Genomic DNA, 15,733 nt, shown 5'->3' on the forward strand with positions numbered 1-15,733 from the left:
TTGTTTCCTTGTTTGGGCGTTGCTGTTTCAGCTGATGTGCTGCACTGTACGCCGGGTGATCGCTTACCACGTCCGAGGGGAAAGCTGCGCTTACCAGCAGTGGAACAGCAGAGTGCAAGGATCGGTGGCACAGTTTAGTACATTGCTTTGGATATAAACATTCTGGATAGTTAGAGTTAGTTCTCATGCACAGAGCCAACTGAGATTTAAAAAAAAAATTTCTATAAAAGAGGCAAAAGGTAATTAAAAAAAAAAAATCAGTCATCAGTGGAAAGAGCTACACAATTGTCCCAATTAAGGTACATCTAAACTTCTGAACTAGCGGCAGATTAATGCTGCCTTCTGCAGGGGGGTGATGGATTTTTTGCTTGTAACTTGAACTATATTTAAGCACAAAGAAATGTAGGAGCAAGGGGTGGTTTTTCCTGTCAGGATTATGAGAGCCCCTTCAGTTCATGTCACCCATCCACCTTGTACTGCAGAACCAACGACCTCCATCTTCTGGTGCACATCCTATAGCATGTGTACGTTACACCCTCAAGCAGCTTCTGCCCCGCCATTTCATGAGTGCTGTAGCCTCTACCCTTACTGCTGTGATCTACAGGTGCTCCCCGAGCGGCCAGCGGGAGAGCAAATCAACGTTGCTCCAAAGGTCCGCTTTTGTTGCTGCTCAAGTTGGTAGCACTGTTGAGTCACCATCCTCCTGTGAACGCTAGGCCCGTATTCAATATTGGCAGCCAGACTCCACAGCTATACATGCAGAAAACCGTAACAAAACTGAACCTCTGATCTCGCATTGTGTGTAAACTTTGTCCTTTCTTCTGTACCTGTGGTGGCTGTTTTTGGGTTGTCTTTAACCTAAATTATGAGCAGGAGGCAAAGATGTGCCTCTTTCCTAAGGCATTTTTATGTCCAAAGCAACAAGGGAAGAATAAACCAGGCAGTAGTAGAAAATGGGCTAAAAAACCCCATTATCATCATGGCAAAGTTATGGCTCTGAATAAAAAGAAGCTGCATCAAGTGTCTCAAAGTCACATATGAATAAAAAAAACCTCAACTGCATTATTTCCAATCTATCCTTTATGGAGAAGAGATATGTCGTAAATTTTTTGTTTACAAGCAGTGGTTTTACACAGATGAGAATTTTGATAAGTAGTCTTAAAAAAAGAGTTCTGATAACCTTTGACATCAAAGCTGGTTTTGAGTGACTGTCATAAACTGTAAAAATGGCTCAGAAAAGTGAAAATGGAATAGAAGCTTAACCTGGTTCACACAAGTTACTTTGCAGCCATTACAAGGTCTCGGTCATTAAGAACAACTGCACTTTAATTTCCTTCTATTTTTATTTGACTAATACTTCACTTTTGGTTTAGATCAGATAAAAACAGTTTGAACAATATAACTGATATAAAAATATTTTTAGACTGAAGCTTTTATTTACAATTAGGCACAAGTTTCCTTACATTTAGTCAACAACAACTGACCAGCCGTGGAGGGACCCTTACCGTATCGAGGTAACGGCCAGTCCTGGGGGAAGGCTGATGATCACCGGAACATCACTACTTCCAAACCCAACCCAACCCAACACGCAGGATATTCCCTGTTGTAACAACGAACTGCAATTGGGATGCATTTTGCAATCCGTTGTTTTGTTTTTTCTTCCATTTGGGGGTAAAAAAAAAAAAAGTTTGAATGGTTCTTTCAGTCATTAGTGCAAAGGAGTATTGCTTTCTGCAGAGCATCAGTCAATGACTTAACATTCATTAGTGATTGTGCCTGCTCCTTGGTCGAAAATCTTCATCGTCATCTTCCTCTTCCCACTGAGCTGCTTGTCGAGCACGCAGAGCGAGCGCCACTGCCTCAGACATGCCTGGCCTGCTGCTGGGCTGGGATGTCTCCGAATCTGTTTTTCACACGGGAAGTAATGTTAACTGTGCTGGTGTCGGTATAATGACCGCGCCCGTTAAAAAGCTCCGTGCTTAAGTGTCTCATCTGTCAAGTATTGGGAATTAAGTTGCATGTTTGTGTAAACCAGGATTAGTTCAAGCTACCACGCAAGTTTCCATAGCTTTTTTGATTCCAGACATACAATGTCCTAGGGACTCTACATCACTGATAACCTCTTCTGAGGTTCACACCATGGATGTGAAGTGTATCTCTAATGTGATGTAATATTCTCTCCTGTGGCCGCTTCCGTAAGACAAAATGGCTCATTTACCCACAGAAATTAAACTCTCTGGTATACAGAAGCTTGTGATCACTCTTCAGAAGTCACCACCAACATCGCAACAAGCTACCGATAAGCACGTCCTATAGAAAATGTTTACCCCAAAACCCAGTCTTTTTGTTTTCTCCTTATACAAGATGCTAAAATTCTGTGTCTCTTACATCAAGCTGTTATATGCTGTGTCTGTACTATAGCAAACGTTTTTACTGAGCTGAGCTTCTAAGAGCTGCTTTCTGTGTTTAGCATTTGTTGCTTACCTAGCGGGAAGCCAGTCCCCCTCAAGATCCCAGCAGAATAGGGATACTGAAAACAAAATTCACAAGTAGATTTAGGTCGATGTTTCCCTCATGTGCCTGTATTCTTGTATTTAAAAAGATACCAGTTACCTGTAACAAAACCATACTCTCCAGATCTTGAGCAGGTCCGTGAGTATGGCTATTCCAACAGCTATTCTGATTACATTTTTGTACCTGTTCAAGTCAATCTTTGAAGTTATCTCTATACATACAGGATGTCCTCTTTGTTCAACATACACCCATTGTTCCTATCACGCCCCAGGTTCTATATAGGGAAATCTAGCGGAGACTTCCTCCTTTTGACCACCTCACCTCCTTGTGGGATGCGTTTTGGTTTCTGTCAGGGTAGGCTGGCACTCGCTGGGCAGGTTGCCTGGACGGGTGGTATGAGGAAGAGCTTCTCTGAAAGACAGAATATTTGGCATTAGCAGTACTATATTCTGGCTTCCAATCATGACTTTATGGTCAGGGCTACTCACGCCCAAGTCCATTACCCTTGTTTTAGGGAGATGGCTCTTCTACTAGATCCACAATGAGAATATTCTGGTGTCTCCTTTTGAAATCTGACCTTAACAACTACAAGAATATCCACGTTTTGCAGGCTATCAAACCCTGCCCTCAGGAGTCCCAGCTGCGACCCTGGACAAGGCCACAGGGTTGTCTAGTGTTTGAAAATCCCCAGCACACAGAAAATGCCCATTCACTTTAAGCTCCCCTCTTTACAGTCAACATTTATTTATATTAACACATATGTAATTATATTTATCAATATATCAATTATGATCAGTATTTATTTATATTACCGCATTAATGATGGCCAGTCATACAGGGGGATTTGTCGGGGGGGGACGACACCCTAACAAACCCTTTTTCTTCACCAGTATGTAGGTCAAAAGAGTTTTCACTCAACCCAAACAGAACCACTGCACAGCACCTGTATGTGCACGTTTTAACACTAGTTTGATGGCTCAGCAGGCAGGACTGACTTGAAAAATAAATTCAAGTTTAAGATGTTAGATGTCTATCTTGATGTCGTATGGGATTTAAAATGGGGTTAGGTCAAAGCACTCAGTTTTACCTCAGCTGAAAAGACTGCGCAGGGGGGCACAAACCATAAACCCCTAAGGAAATCCAGAGCCAGGGGAGGAAGGCAGCCTCCTTCTTAGTCTAGGCAAGGTTCAAGTGTGGCCAAACCCCTCAGTGACCATCACTGCACACCTGGATTAGGAATGTTTTCTTGCAGTTTCATAATCATAAACAATGTCTAGTGAGGGTAAGGACTTTTCTGTATCCTTCCCAGGCTAAATTCCAGTCTGGAACAAATAGCTAGGGAACTTCCACGGTATCCTTTTGCTGTCTGGAGTTAACTAGTAATCAATCAATTTACGCAACGTTTTAAACACAGACATATCCCAAAATGGCAGCCTATCTGCAAGGCTGGAGGAACCCCATGGAACCATACCAAGACTAATTGAAACAGTAGTATCTGAACTATCAAACTGACCTGCAGGCCTTGTCCTCTTGGCGCAGATGGGTTTTGTTTTGCCCTTTGCAGTGCCCGTAGTTTTTCAAGTAAAAACATTTTATCTTTTCCTTCCTATGGTCAAGACATATTTGATCATTAGCTGGAATGGACTAATCATTCTTGAGAGGCTCAAGGCCTATGAGTAACCATTGACCAGAATAATCATTACTAAAATAATCTGTCCACAGAGGGAGCTGCAGCAGCACAGCTCGAAGACAGAATTATTTTGCAGCAGCTCTATTTGTGAGTTAAGTTTCCCTGCAATTCCCATGGGGGAGGGCTCCCACCCTCCCTTGTATTGTCGTAGGAAAGTCAGATTACAGCTCCACAATAGCAGGATGAGACAACCAACAAGGAAGCCAAATTTTAGAAAAAGATAAAGCTGGAAGTCAAACTCACATTAATAATTTGCTTATGTAAGAGTTTGGTCATGGTCTTTCTTCCTTCTATTATTTGCCAGTAAAGATAAGTAATAATTCTATAAAAAAAAAACAAAACACAAACATATGAGCACTCATACCCACGAGTATTTCCTCCTAGTCATTGCCTAACCAGGAAAGTTATCTTGTTTATTTTACCCATTAAAAGATATATATACACATCTATACACACATATACACACACACACATATAAAAAAATGTATGTATACAGTTACTCAAGGAGTGGCAAACACATGGAATTGCTTAAGACATTCTCTTGGAAAAGACCCAAAGACTTACGGACTTGTATTCAAGATGAGAGGTACAATTACAGTAAGCCAACAATAGACGGTGCATTTCAGGTAACAACTAGGCACGTAATGCTCTTCTTCAGCTTTGCGTCATTTGCTTAGACACATGCCTGGACCCTGAATCACAACACTGAACACTTAGTGCTTCCAGGCCAATCCTGGTCCCACTAGCATCCCACAAGAGTGGGATCTTGTTTTAGGAGAACCGGTTTGGGCTTTTAGGTGTGCATGGCCCATGCTAGAAATATCAAGCAGCACAGCTCCAACATCAAACCCTGCCAGTGGGCACAGAGCTTAATATGCACATACTGGTTTTGCCAAAATAATTTACTTCAGCCGAGGGGACAGTATGTGAATTTACCTGAGATTAGCTGGAAGCAGAGCGCAACCTGCTTATTAGCGTTTCCCCGTATGGTGTGCTCACCTTAACATGCTGCTTGTGCACTACCATGCCCTTCCACCACAGTGTCCCTACGGTCGTTCAGCTATTCTTTACATGGTATCCTCTCCTCTAATGACTCCACTGATGAGAAATGGTCAGAAAAGACAAAGCAACCATCTCCCAAACTTCTGCTTTTCATGTCGCTCAAGGTCCTAGTATTCATTTGGCCTGTATTCCCTGTGCTTGTGAAAGCTTGCTCTTTCCCTGCTATTTATTCATCTCAGGAGGGGAGGGGAGCAATTTATCCTGCCAACTGTATGCAGCACGATCCCTTTTGCTGATGTTCCTAAAGCTAAGTGTGCCAGCGGTAATAAGATCTGGAGCCTAGGCAGCAGTCAACTAGAAATATTCAATTAAAAGCAGTGTATCCTTGGGTTAGCGCGAAGCTGGTTTGTAAAGAGCTTTGGCATCCTAACATAAAAGGAATAGGTTTTATAACTTCTTTATGTACTTCAGATACATGAATTTCCAATATAATAACCCTTTGTCATGCTTTAAAATGCACTTCGCATTTTTATTTTTTTTAAATGAAGAATGGCCATGTCATAGCCAGTTTTTGCCACTTTAGGTCCTTTTCCAGTGCTTTTCATTAGCAGGTACTTACAGGACAAGAATGGAGAGGATGAAGAAGAAAAGTTCACTTGTAATTAAGTTATGGTAGATCCACACTACCCATTTTGAGGCAGTGTAATTTTCCAGTATTTTTATCCACTCAGAGACTGCAGCATACATAGAAGACAAACCTCTGAAAGGACCACATTCTGCTGAAGGTTTTAACCTGAAAGTGTGAGAAAACAGCTACTTAAAGCTTCATATATTAACCAGTGATTTAATTAACATTGTGACTTTGTACATCAAGATGCTTGTTAGTTTGCTATAGCCCTCTGCTCTCTTTGGACCCCCAGGGAACTTCCACGATCTGTGTTTGATTTTTAACTTGGGTCACTCCCCAGCCATTAAAATGCCCACCCCAGACTACGCAGTGAGAGATAAGAGACCTCGCTGCAATGGATCGGTACCAAGCCCTGTAAACCTAATCTTGACCTAAATGTAACAAGTCAATCACTGTTGAAAATCTGGATTTTCAAAATTTCTCCACAGGTGCTTAAGGGAACCATCATTTCACCTTGCCTTCGAGGACATGAGTCACTACAGATTTTCAGTAACAACAGGATGTGGTGAACTAAGGCAGCCCGTAGCAAGAATTAACATTTTCAGGTAGACTGAAATAGGAAAATGTCGTTTGCTTTGAAATTGAACCACTCCAGACAGTCTGAAATTCCCACTTGCCGTCTGGAAATGTTTGCTCCGAAATATTTCATCCCACCTGGTTCCACGTGTAGCCACCTGTCTTACTAAATATTGAAATCATGTGGCTGAGAATGGCCAAGAAAAAGGAAAGGGGTATCCATGCTGCCCTCATTACTGTAACCAGAGTAACATGCACATAAACAAAGCAGCTTTAAAATACTGGTAACAACCAAGATGCATTATTGCAGGGGTCAGCACTCCCTGCAAAAAGAGCCTTTGAAGTTTGTAAATAATCCAGAAGTTGACCTCAGTTGAGTTTTTCCAGGTGTTTCTCCACTGCAGACCCAGTATGGCCTAAAACATAAATAAGTCCAGGAACTAGGACCAGGTGGCAGAAACTTTTAAGGAGGAGGAAAAGCCAAAACTTTGTTTCTCCTCCCACTTTCGTGGGACAAGTTACTGCATTAACCACATTCTTGCAAACTCACTGAGCATGTCTTGTTTTCAGAATACAGAACATCTCATGAACATCTGAAACCTTCCATCAGCAATTAATACAGCTTTTTCCCTAGAAAAATGCAGATTCCTCTGCCTGGTATCAGGTCACAGAGCATAACATAGTAGGCTTGGATGCCAGTGATCTTCCATACCTCCAGACGGTGACTCCAATGACAGACAGGACTCCAAGGAAGGAAGGGAAAAACAGCAGGAACATGAAGGATGTTGTCATTTGAGCAGTTCTCCAGACTTTGCGAGGGGGTTGGCAATTCATCATCAGACTGACCTTTAAAGAGATGAAGGTACACTGTCTCTTGGAACGGTGTCACCTGCCACTTCAACCTGGTTTAAGTCAATCCCACTGAAATTGCTGGTGGCAATTGCTGGAATAGCATCTATCAAAAGTTTCCAAGAACTTCTTTTATATGAATTTGATAGATATACTGTAGTTTTCTAAAACTTCAAGAATATAGTCTTTAAATAGTAAGAGGCAAAATGAGGTTACAATGGGTTCTTCAGGACTCTGTTGGGTAGAGTTTGCTTTTGTAGCATACGCACTTTTGTAGCGTACGCAAACTCACCGTTCAGGGAAGTCTGAATCAATCTTTCTAGCTATAGTTTCGTTCTTCTACATTCAACACTATGAACTGTTCAATGACCCAACAAACAACTATCATCTAGTCATACTACTGAGACAAAGGATTCTGAAAAGAAGAAATTCCCACCATGATCTTCAGCTGAATCACCCTGCTTACACTTGGATAACTTGGGCGGGGTGGTTGCTGGGGTGTAAGAAGGAAGTCAAAGTCACAGCCACAGGCTGAGTGTCTACATTGACATACGCACTTGTACACCGTTAATTCCCCAGCCGTTAATTTTGCTACTTTATTCTCTCTTCTCTCTAACTGTGCTCTTAACCCTTCCTATAATCCTTCCACACTGTTCCCTCCTCTCAAGTTTCACAGGTTTGTAATTCAAGGGCGCGCATCTCAATTGTGTTCCTTTAAAGCACCACCCCCCCAGCAAAACCCAATCAACCAAACTGCTCCCCTAAATGCAAAACCCCACAGCCTCCAGACAAAACCAGCACTTTAACGCAATAAATTCTGCCCAGATTTCAAACGGTGTAAGTTTATGATGAATACATGTAAAGCTTGTTACCTTTTTCACATAAAATACTATAGAAAATGATATCATCTGGATACCAGGCAGCAGAGGTGAGAAGAGGATACCAATCCTACAGAAAGGATTTAAAAGAGAAAAGTTAAATCTTCACTGTTCACCACACAGCTCTCAGTGCACTGAAAGAAGAAAATATCACACTAACTTCATATACAGTTAGTGTTTGGTTATTTGGAAATGTAATTATATTAACATTGATCCTGTAACAGCAAGTCAACCTCTAAAAATATGCAACTTCAAACATACATACCTACGTACACATCTGCAAAACACTCTTGTAATCAGAGTAACGTACTCATTTTTAGAAATAAGGCATCTTTTCCAGGGTTTAATACCGAGACTATTTCAACAGGAACACCATTCCGGGGGGGGAAGTAAACAAAATTCTAGGATGTTCCTTTTATGGGTTTCTCCCAGAACAGGTGGCCACAAGGTAAACTACTGACTAAAGGTATTGTTATTACCTGCATTGTTACAAAGAGAACTGGCAAGTCACAATCCTTACAAAGGTACTTAATATATCTTCTCCCTCAGGCATTTATCCTGTTCTTTCGCCCATGATGTGAAGCACCCAGAAATGGCTGAATAAGAATGTTCCATGGTATTTCTAAGTGCAAATGAAGTTTTGGCCGTAAATGCAGCACTTACCAGGTCAAAGTCTGTGCATAGATCAAATCTAAAACATTTCGTCCAATATCAAATTCTGGCAGCCCCAGGCTCACACAGACTGTAGTTCCAATAATTCTGAGGGAAAAACACAACACAGCACAGTAGCATCTGCTAAACGATAAAACCCTTTGTAGAAATCTCTACAAATGATCTCCTGAATACAAGCATCAGTGACAAATTATTCAGTGGCTGCATTAACCACATCATGCAAAGCAGCCACAGCTCGTTGATTAGACAGCACATGAAAAATGAAACAGAATTTGGCAAAAGCAAAGACCTAGGATATTTTTCATGCAACTCAAAGAAAAGAGAGAAAAAAAAAAAGGATTTGTAACTGTATCAGAAAAGTATGCTTATGCTTAAACAGTTGAAGCGGCCTCAGTACAAAACTGTAACAGCTTTTCACTTCCTAAGTCTTGAAAAATTTCAGGCTCAATCAAAAAAACCAAATCCTGTAGACTGATACTCTTAATATATCCTAAAGTATATTCTACTTTAAACTAACTGAGGTTGCAAGTAGCTGAGACACACACAGGGAAGCAAGTACCCAGAGGATTCCTACTGAGGGCCAACAATCCCTTTTCATCACCTCTTTTTTCTGAGCTGGGAAGATTCAGCTTCTGGTTGCTGTAGCAAGAACAATAAAGATTTTGGTAACTATCCCATCTCTCCTTGAATACAGATCTTGGTACCACCTGATCAGCTGCATCATCGATAAAGTTTCAGGGCTGGGCTTGCAGGGGGTTACTCTGAATACATACAAATAAATATGAGTAATTGTACTTTTAATCCTTCACAGCTGTAAGTCTGGTGCTTTTGCACAGCTTAGGGGAGGACATTGATCACAGCTGACACTGCAGTTTTGGTACTGTGACCTTTTGCTGGGAGGTGGTTTCCTATCTGAACAGGACGAGAACAGAAGGAGGATTAAAGTACACTGGGAATAGCTGCGGAGGGAAAGTCTTCAAGGGCTTCTCAGTGTTGTTTTGTGTTGATTTAGCATAAAGTTAACAAAGTCCTATGGTATAAACCAGTCTTGTTCACATCATGTGCAAAGGGCAAACAATGGATCTCCCACACAAGTATGGCCAGGAACCCTAAATGCTCTGTAGAGCTGGCAAGCACTTCAATACTCTACTACCTTAAGTCATAAATAATGTCTTCCTAATAAACAGGAAGGTACACACAGCAGATGTCAGAATTAAATGACTTCTTGCTTACATGCTTAGCTGTATTCACGTTCAGTTAAAAATACTTTCTCACTTACCATGCTACAGAACTCTACACCTGAGTTCTGATATTACATCCTTAATAAGACTGATTAAAATAAGACTTTAAACTTGTGTGCACTCTGTAGAGTGACATAACCAAGAGGAAAAAATTACAGGGGGACATACCAAGGAAAGCCAGCAGTGTGCCTGTGCATATGCAGAAAAGCAAGGTTTTCTGCTTGAGACACTTGGTCCTCTGTCACCCCGTTCAGGAGATCTATGGGAGTACAATGTGGCTTCCTCCCTGCCTGCATTTCCATCTCCAAAGGAAAAAAGACACATTGCGAGAGTAGAACACTCTGACCTCCTCCTAAGAAGGAGCTGCAATATACGCAAGGCCTGCACGCAGAGACTATGCCTGGTAGAGACAACCAAGGAAGCTTCAGTGGTGCCACAGCCACGCTTCTGTTGGACTTCTTTTCTCACATTGGAAAAAAAATACCATGTCTTTGGGGTCTTTTGTTAATGAATAAAAACAAGATCAGAAAAGTAGTACTCACCTTCGTAAAAACTCTCCGAAGAGTGAGCCAAGCAAACAAAATATGAAGTCAACTAGAACAAGACGATAGATATCTTGGCCAACCAGAGTTTCCCAGCACTTTAAGAAGTTGAAGGAAAAAAAAAAAAAAATTGCATATCTAGAAGTCAAAAATCATATGATTCTAACATTGTTCCCAAATGCCTGGGCATCTGAAACCTGGGCTACAGACCAAAGTTTTGCTAGCACCCTGACTAATCATAGTTGACCTCTCATTGAACAATGCTGCAAACCAGCTGAGACCTGAGTTGGGTGATTCATTTTTTCCTTCAGTTCATTTCTCTAGAGATGTAACAAAAAAAATGTTGGGGTGGCAAATTCAGCTTTCCAAGATACTACATGTAATTCTCTTTGCTGGAGCAAGCCACTTATCAAAGTGGTTCCTAACCTGGCATTGTAAGTCAAAGATTTTTATTTTTGAAACTTTACCTGTGACTCCGATGCAGCCACAATGTTAAGCCAGTAGTAGCACAGTATTCCAACAATTGATATCTTCAGGACAATATTTCTAAAAAGAAAAAAGTAACAGTAACTGCACTGACAGCTGGTCCATAAGCTCACTGGAGGGAATGATGGCAGGATGACTGGTGGTTACACGTTACTACCTCCTTTTATAACAACAATAGCACCGCAGAGTGCCAGGACTAACAGGAGCTCTCCTTGGAGCTCAGGTGCAGCATTATTCTATTGTCCTGGCAGAAGGGGAACTGGGCATGACAACCTTGGCACAAGCCTCTGCTAAACAGGCTGATGGTTGAGTGTGTGGGCTCCACAGAGGAGGAAGGTCTGAGGGGCACCAGGGGTTACATGCAGTTAATTCCATGCATCTGTAGCGAAGTAAGATCTCCTCACTCCTCTCTCCCCCCTTCCTTTCCCTGGGGGGCCAACAGCCCAAGGGCCGTCTAGGGAAGCTACAAACAAAACCAAGCCCAGTGTCACAGTGTGCCTAATTGAGAGGGAAACCATACCCTGTCCTCATGCAGAGATGTAACGCTCCAGAAGGCTCACAGAAGACAAACAAAACATGGAGGGAAGAGTGTACCTTTGGAGAAGATGAATTCTCCTCCATAGCTCCCTACTGCCCACCACACCACCTAGATACAGCTTGCTGTCAAAAAAGAAGAGTCAGACAACTTCAGGCAAAAAGCACTAAGAGGTTGTAGCAACAAATACCTTGTAATAGTGACATATATTTGGTGTCCAGGAGTCTGAAAACTCTCCAGGTGTCCAAGCCACGAGTAGAAGAACGGGATTAATGTGTTGAGGAGAGATGTGACAATAGGTAGCACCAACATGGCAGCTTGGCTCTCCAGGTCATTTTTATGCCCTTTTACAAACAGCTTAGAGAGGAAAAACAAAAAAACAACCAAACAACCCCAACTTAGAGCCTTAACCAGAATGCTGCCTCAAGTTGTGTCCACAGAGAAGACACTCGGCACACCTCCCTGTATGTTCTCAGGTTAGAGACTATCATGTTTTACAGGCCTATGTCCAGCAGCACAGCAACCCTCTCCCCTTCCCCTGTGTTACATGGGACCAAGGGTGGGAGCCCCAGCTTAAAAGCAGCTCCTAGGCAAAGGAGAGGCAGGCCACGCTGAGGTTTCTTCTTGCTGTTTCTTCCAAGGTCACCAGCTACACTATCGCTAAGCTAGCCATGAGCCCAGGCAAGCAGCCGCTGGGGTGAGGAGCGAGATTTGCTCAGATCCCTCAGGTCCTATGCTCTTGCCATAGTCCCCATTGGTGTGAATCATTGCAAACCAGCTTTTTAGGTACAGCAGAATTTATGTTTGCATTGGTAGAAACAACAGCTATGCTTCCTTACAGTCCTAGTAGTGAACAGACCCCTGCTTGCACTCAGTGTAAGATACCCATGTGGCAAAACGCATTTCCAAAAACAGACTGCAAAATCTGACCTTACCTTTAGGTTATTAATGGAGAGGAAGTAAACACCAGCACAAGCAGCTATTGCTGTTCCCAGGGAAGTAAGCCAAGAAACAAGATGAATAACAATATGAACAACTCTCTCTGTTACAGTCAAATTTAGAACTTCTCGGTTTACTTCAGTGAGGCCTTCCTGCAAGGAAACAATTCCTAATGAAGAATTCCTTAGTCAAGAGCATAAAGCAAAATTTGTTTCAAGTAACTACTTGAGAGACCGAATGAAAGACTATTTCTCTAGAAGATGGGCAGAGTAATATCCTGGGAACATTTACTGGACAACTTTGTGTTCCTATCCTAAAAGTCTTATCTCTTGACAGTTACACTGTATTTCACAGATAATATTACAAGCCTGCCTTTTGTTTACAAAATGGTTAAATAGCAGGAAGGAAAAACAGAAGAAATACTCTGTTTGGCAAATATTTAATAGTCATAGAGATTCATTCAGTGGAACACAAGCATACAAATATTTATATGTAGCTGAGAGAGAAAAGAAGAACAAGTAGCTAAGCCAACTCCAGGAGTTCAAACCAAATAAAACTTAACAGTCAGGGAGACTTAAGTCTGTTAGGAACAGGACCAGCATGCTTGAGTCGCTCTGCCAGAGACTTGTACGTGCGTACACAAATTTGCACGCACAAACAAGTCTCTGGCAGCGACTCACGCATGCTAGTTTTGTACCTTTCTACCTTTTTGTACCTCTTGTGTTTTGTACCTTTATTTGCGTGCTGAGATTCTTTTGTTTCAGCGTCACAGCTTTTTCATTAGTTACATTGAAGTCCCAAGTGCAGAGAAGTTTGCTAGCATTTCCAGAGTATGTCTGAGGGTTAATGAAGTTCCTGCAGAAGGATTTTGCCATGCTGCAATGAAAATGAAATTTGTGAGATGCGTAATGGGGAAATACATCAAGTCTGTACAGCAGGGCAAGAAGGGAGATTTATCAGTTTTTCTATCCCGTCCCAAAGCTACTGGACCTATGTCAGAGCATGTCACATAAGAAGACATGGAAAATAAACTTTTATGCAAGAAACAGTTCTCACATTTCCCTCTCCTAGTTATTGCTGCCAATCTTTACCTCTGGAAGGCCACATCAACACCAGAAGATATTAGGAGCCACAGCTTACAAAGGGGGGATCATGATATTCATCGGTTTGAACTGGGATTCTCTGCATGTCCCTTACTATTTTGCAGTTATTCTTCATTTGTCTAATAAAGGTTTGATTTCTGGAGACTGTCTGTTGAGCAGAAACATCTACTTAAACTCTAGACATGGAAATAAGGACTTACAGAAATATACTCAGGTAATTATTACTGCCAACCATTTACAGGGTGCATTTTTTTTGGCGGGATTTCTTTTTCCCCTTAATATAAGTGAAATAAGAATATATGGTTAGTTTACCTGAACAACAAGATAAGAAAACAAATGACAAAATATATTCCAATGGTGAAAATATAGGCCAGCTGCATGTTGTAAGACGGACCATTCTCTATTTTACTGATCGTAGCATTGGTGTAAAATCCATAGTAGAGTACTGTTTGTTGAAAATAACCCTGAAAAGATACGGACATCATTCAGAATGTTTGCTATCACCTGCATATGGTGGGAAGTATCATCATCTGAAGCCCCGTTAGTGGAAGTGGGAGCTGTCCCCTTCTTTACGGTGAAATCACAGGTGTGATTAAATGTCTAAGTATCAGGCCCTTTGTTTTCCTTCTATCAGCTAAAATCTTCCATAGTTTTGAGAGCTTCCAGGGATACATAAATGACTTGTATCCTTCTTAAGATCCATGTGGGATGATCGTGAGCATTCAACACCTTTGCAGGATTTGGTCTTTCCTGACAATTCCTGAAGAGGGAAAGGCTTAATTGCTTCTTTCTTAGGAGCGAGGTTCTGTACTGACGAATTATATCAACTATAAAGGAACCAGGAAGGAAGCAGGTGACATTCAACACTAGAGTTACTATGTTACAGCTGAACTCTTGCAATGGTGAGGGTTGCTTTGCAAAGTTAAACAGCGTTACTGCAAAACACAGCACTTCCAAAGCAATTTTAGAAGGAAAAGGCTTTCCTTTTTAGAAATATCTCTTCTCAACTACGCATTAGTAAGAGCAGAGTCTTGTTTATTAACTAGAGAAATCCTTTAACAACAATAAGATTGACACATTTTTAACTACAAAGGGGGGCTGGGGGAAGAGTAGGTCGTCTTCCCAGATCACTTAGTTGATTAATACTAGTCCAGTTAGAGCAGTGCAAAATCTTCCTTTAAAAACAGCCTGGGACTTTATTCCCTGAATGTAAAGATCTTCACACAATGAAAAGATCCTCCTGTTTCCAGGCCCCAGTGAGTTCAGCGGGTTGCCACAGAAAGATCTGTGTGCTCCTTGGAAGAATAAAGCTTTGGAAATAAGCAAAATTCACAGGATCACATATGGAAATCTGCACTGTATTTTCAGAGAAAAATCAACATGGGAAAAACGTTTTGCTGAAGACTATTGTAGCTATCTCTGGAAGGCCTGGCTTCCTTTGTGTCTCTTTCTGAAAGTGATGAAAGTCTTAAAATACTGCTGAAGACAGCAATCATTTGCAGTGAGACATGCACCAGAATGAGTTCCATTCATCTCACGCTGAGTCAATGTTTGTTGCAGCTTCTTTTTCAATATGTACTAAATATTATCCCTAGTCATGTAAAATTCTAACTCCACCTCTTAATAAGAAATACTAACTTTTTTACTCTGTTGTGAGTTTTTGAAGTAGATCTGTTGCACACAGTACTAATACAAATACTTACAGCTCCAGTGAACAGCTCCAGACCCGTGAAAGAAAGGTTATTTGGTTCTGCTGCAACAAACTGAGGGACTGTGATGAAACTGAAGTTTATGAGGAATGAGAAGATGTTGAAAGTTAGCAGCCACTTCAAGAAAATAAAATAAGAAAGAACACTTGTTCCAAACTCGGCACCAATGATCTTCAGAGTCTTGTGCCATAACTGCAGTAGGTGAAAATATTCTGACAAGCTATTTCCAAATCGCCGAAATGACTGAAGTGCAAAAGAGGGGAGAGAGAGAGAGAGAGAGATGAATCTCAGCAAGCAGTCTTAAACAGGACTCAAATCCACATAATAAAGCCTCACATTTTTTACAGTTCCATTTTGATGATAAGAACA

The 15,733-nt window shown here is 41.4% G+C and overlaps 1 protein-coding gene across 2 annotated transcripts in view; it reads right to left on the minus strand.

The window, feature by feature from the left end:
* Positions 1 to 994: 994 nt before the first annotated feature.
* TMC5 (transmembrane channel like 5) overlaps positions 995 to 15,733 on the minus strand; it is a 28,319-nt gene continuing 13,580 nt past the window's right edge. For both annotated transcript variants that reach the window (XM_076350983.1, XM_076350981.1), the window contains exons 8-23: positions 15,359 to 15,607; positions 13,968 to 14,119; positions 13,284 to 13,428; positions 12,549 to 12,704; positions 11,804 to 11,970; positions 11,060 to 11,138; positions 10,593 to 10,690; positions 8,801 to 8,896; positions 8,132 to 8,207; positions 7,123 to 7,256; positions 5,826 to 5,999; positions 4,448 to 4,526; positions 4,028 to 4,120; positions 2,836 to 2,925; positions 2,485 to 2,530; positions 995 to 1,903 (exon numbers count right to left, since the gene is read on the minus strand). In XM_076350983.1, coding sequence (XP_076207098.1) covers positions 1,764 to 1,903; positions 2,485 to 2,530; positions 2,836 to 2,925; positions 4,028 to 4,120; positions 4,448 to 4,526; positions 5,826 to 5,999; positions 7,123 to 7,256; positions 8,132 to 8,207; positions 8,801 to 8,896; positions 10,593 to 10,690; positions 11,060 to 11,138; positions 11,804 to 11,970; positions 12,549 to 12,704; positions 13,284 to 13,428; positions 13,968 to 14,119; positions 15,359 to 15,607 — 1,974 coding nt within the window. In that variant the 3' untranslated portion in view covers positions 995 to 1,763. The remainder of the gene's footprint in view (positions 1,904 to 2,484; positions 2,531 to 2,835; positions 2,926 to 4,027; positions 4,121 to 4,447; positions 4,527 to 5,825; positions 6,000 to 7,122; positions 7,257 to 8,131; positions 8,208 to 8,800; positions 8,897 to 10,592; positions 10,691 to 11,059; positions 11,139 to 11,803; positions 11,971 to 12,548; positions 12,705 to 13,283; positions 13,429 to 13,967; positions 14,120 to 15,358; positions 15,608 to 15,733) is intronic.

Source organism: Aptenodytes patagonicus, chromosome 13, assembly GCF_965638725.1.
Source record: "Aptenodytes patagonicus chromosome 13, bAptPat1.pri.cur, whole genome shotgun sequence".
Lineage (NCBI taxonomy): Eukaryota > Metazoa > Chordata > Aves > Sphenisciformes > Spheniscidae > Aptenodytes > Aptenodytes patagonicus.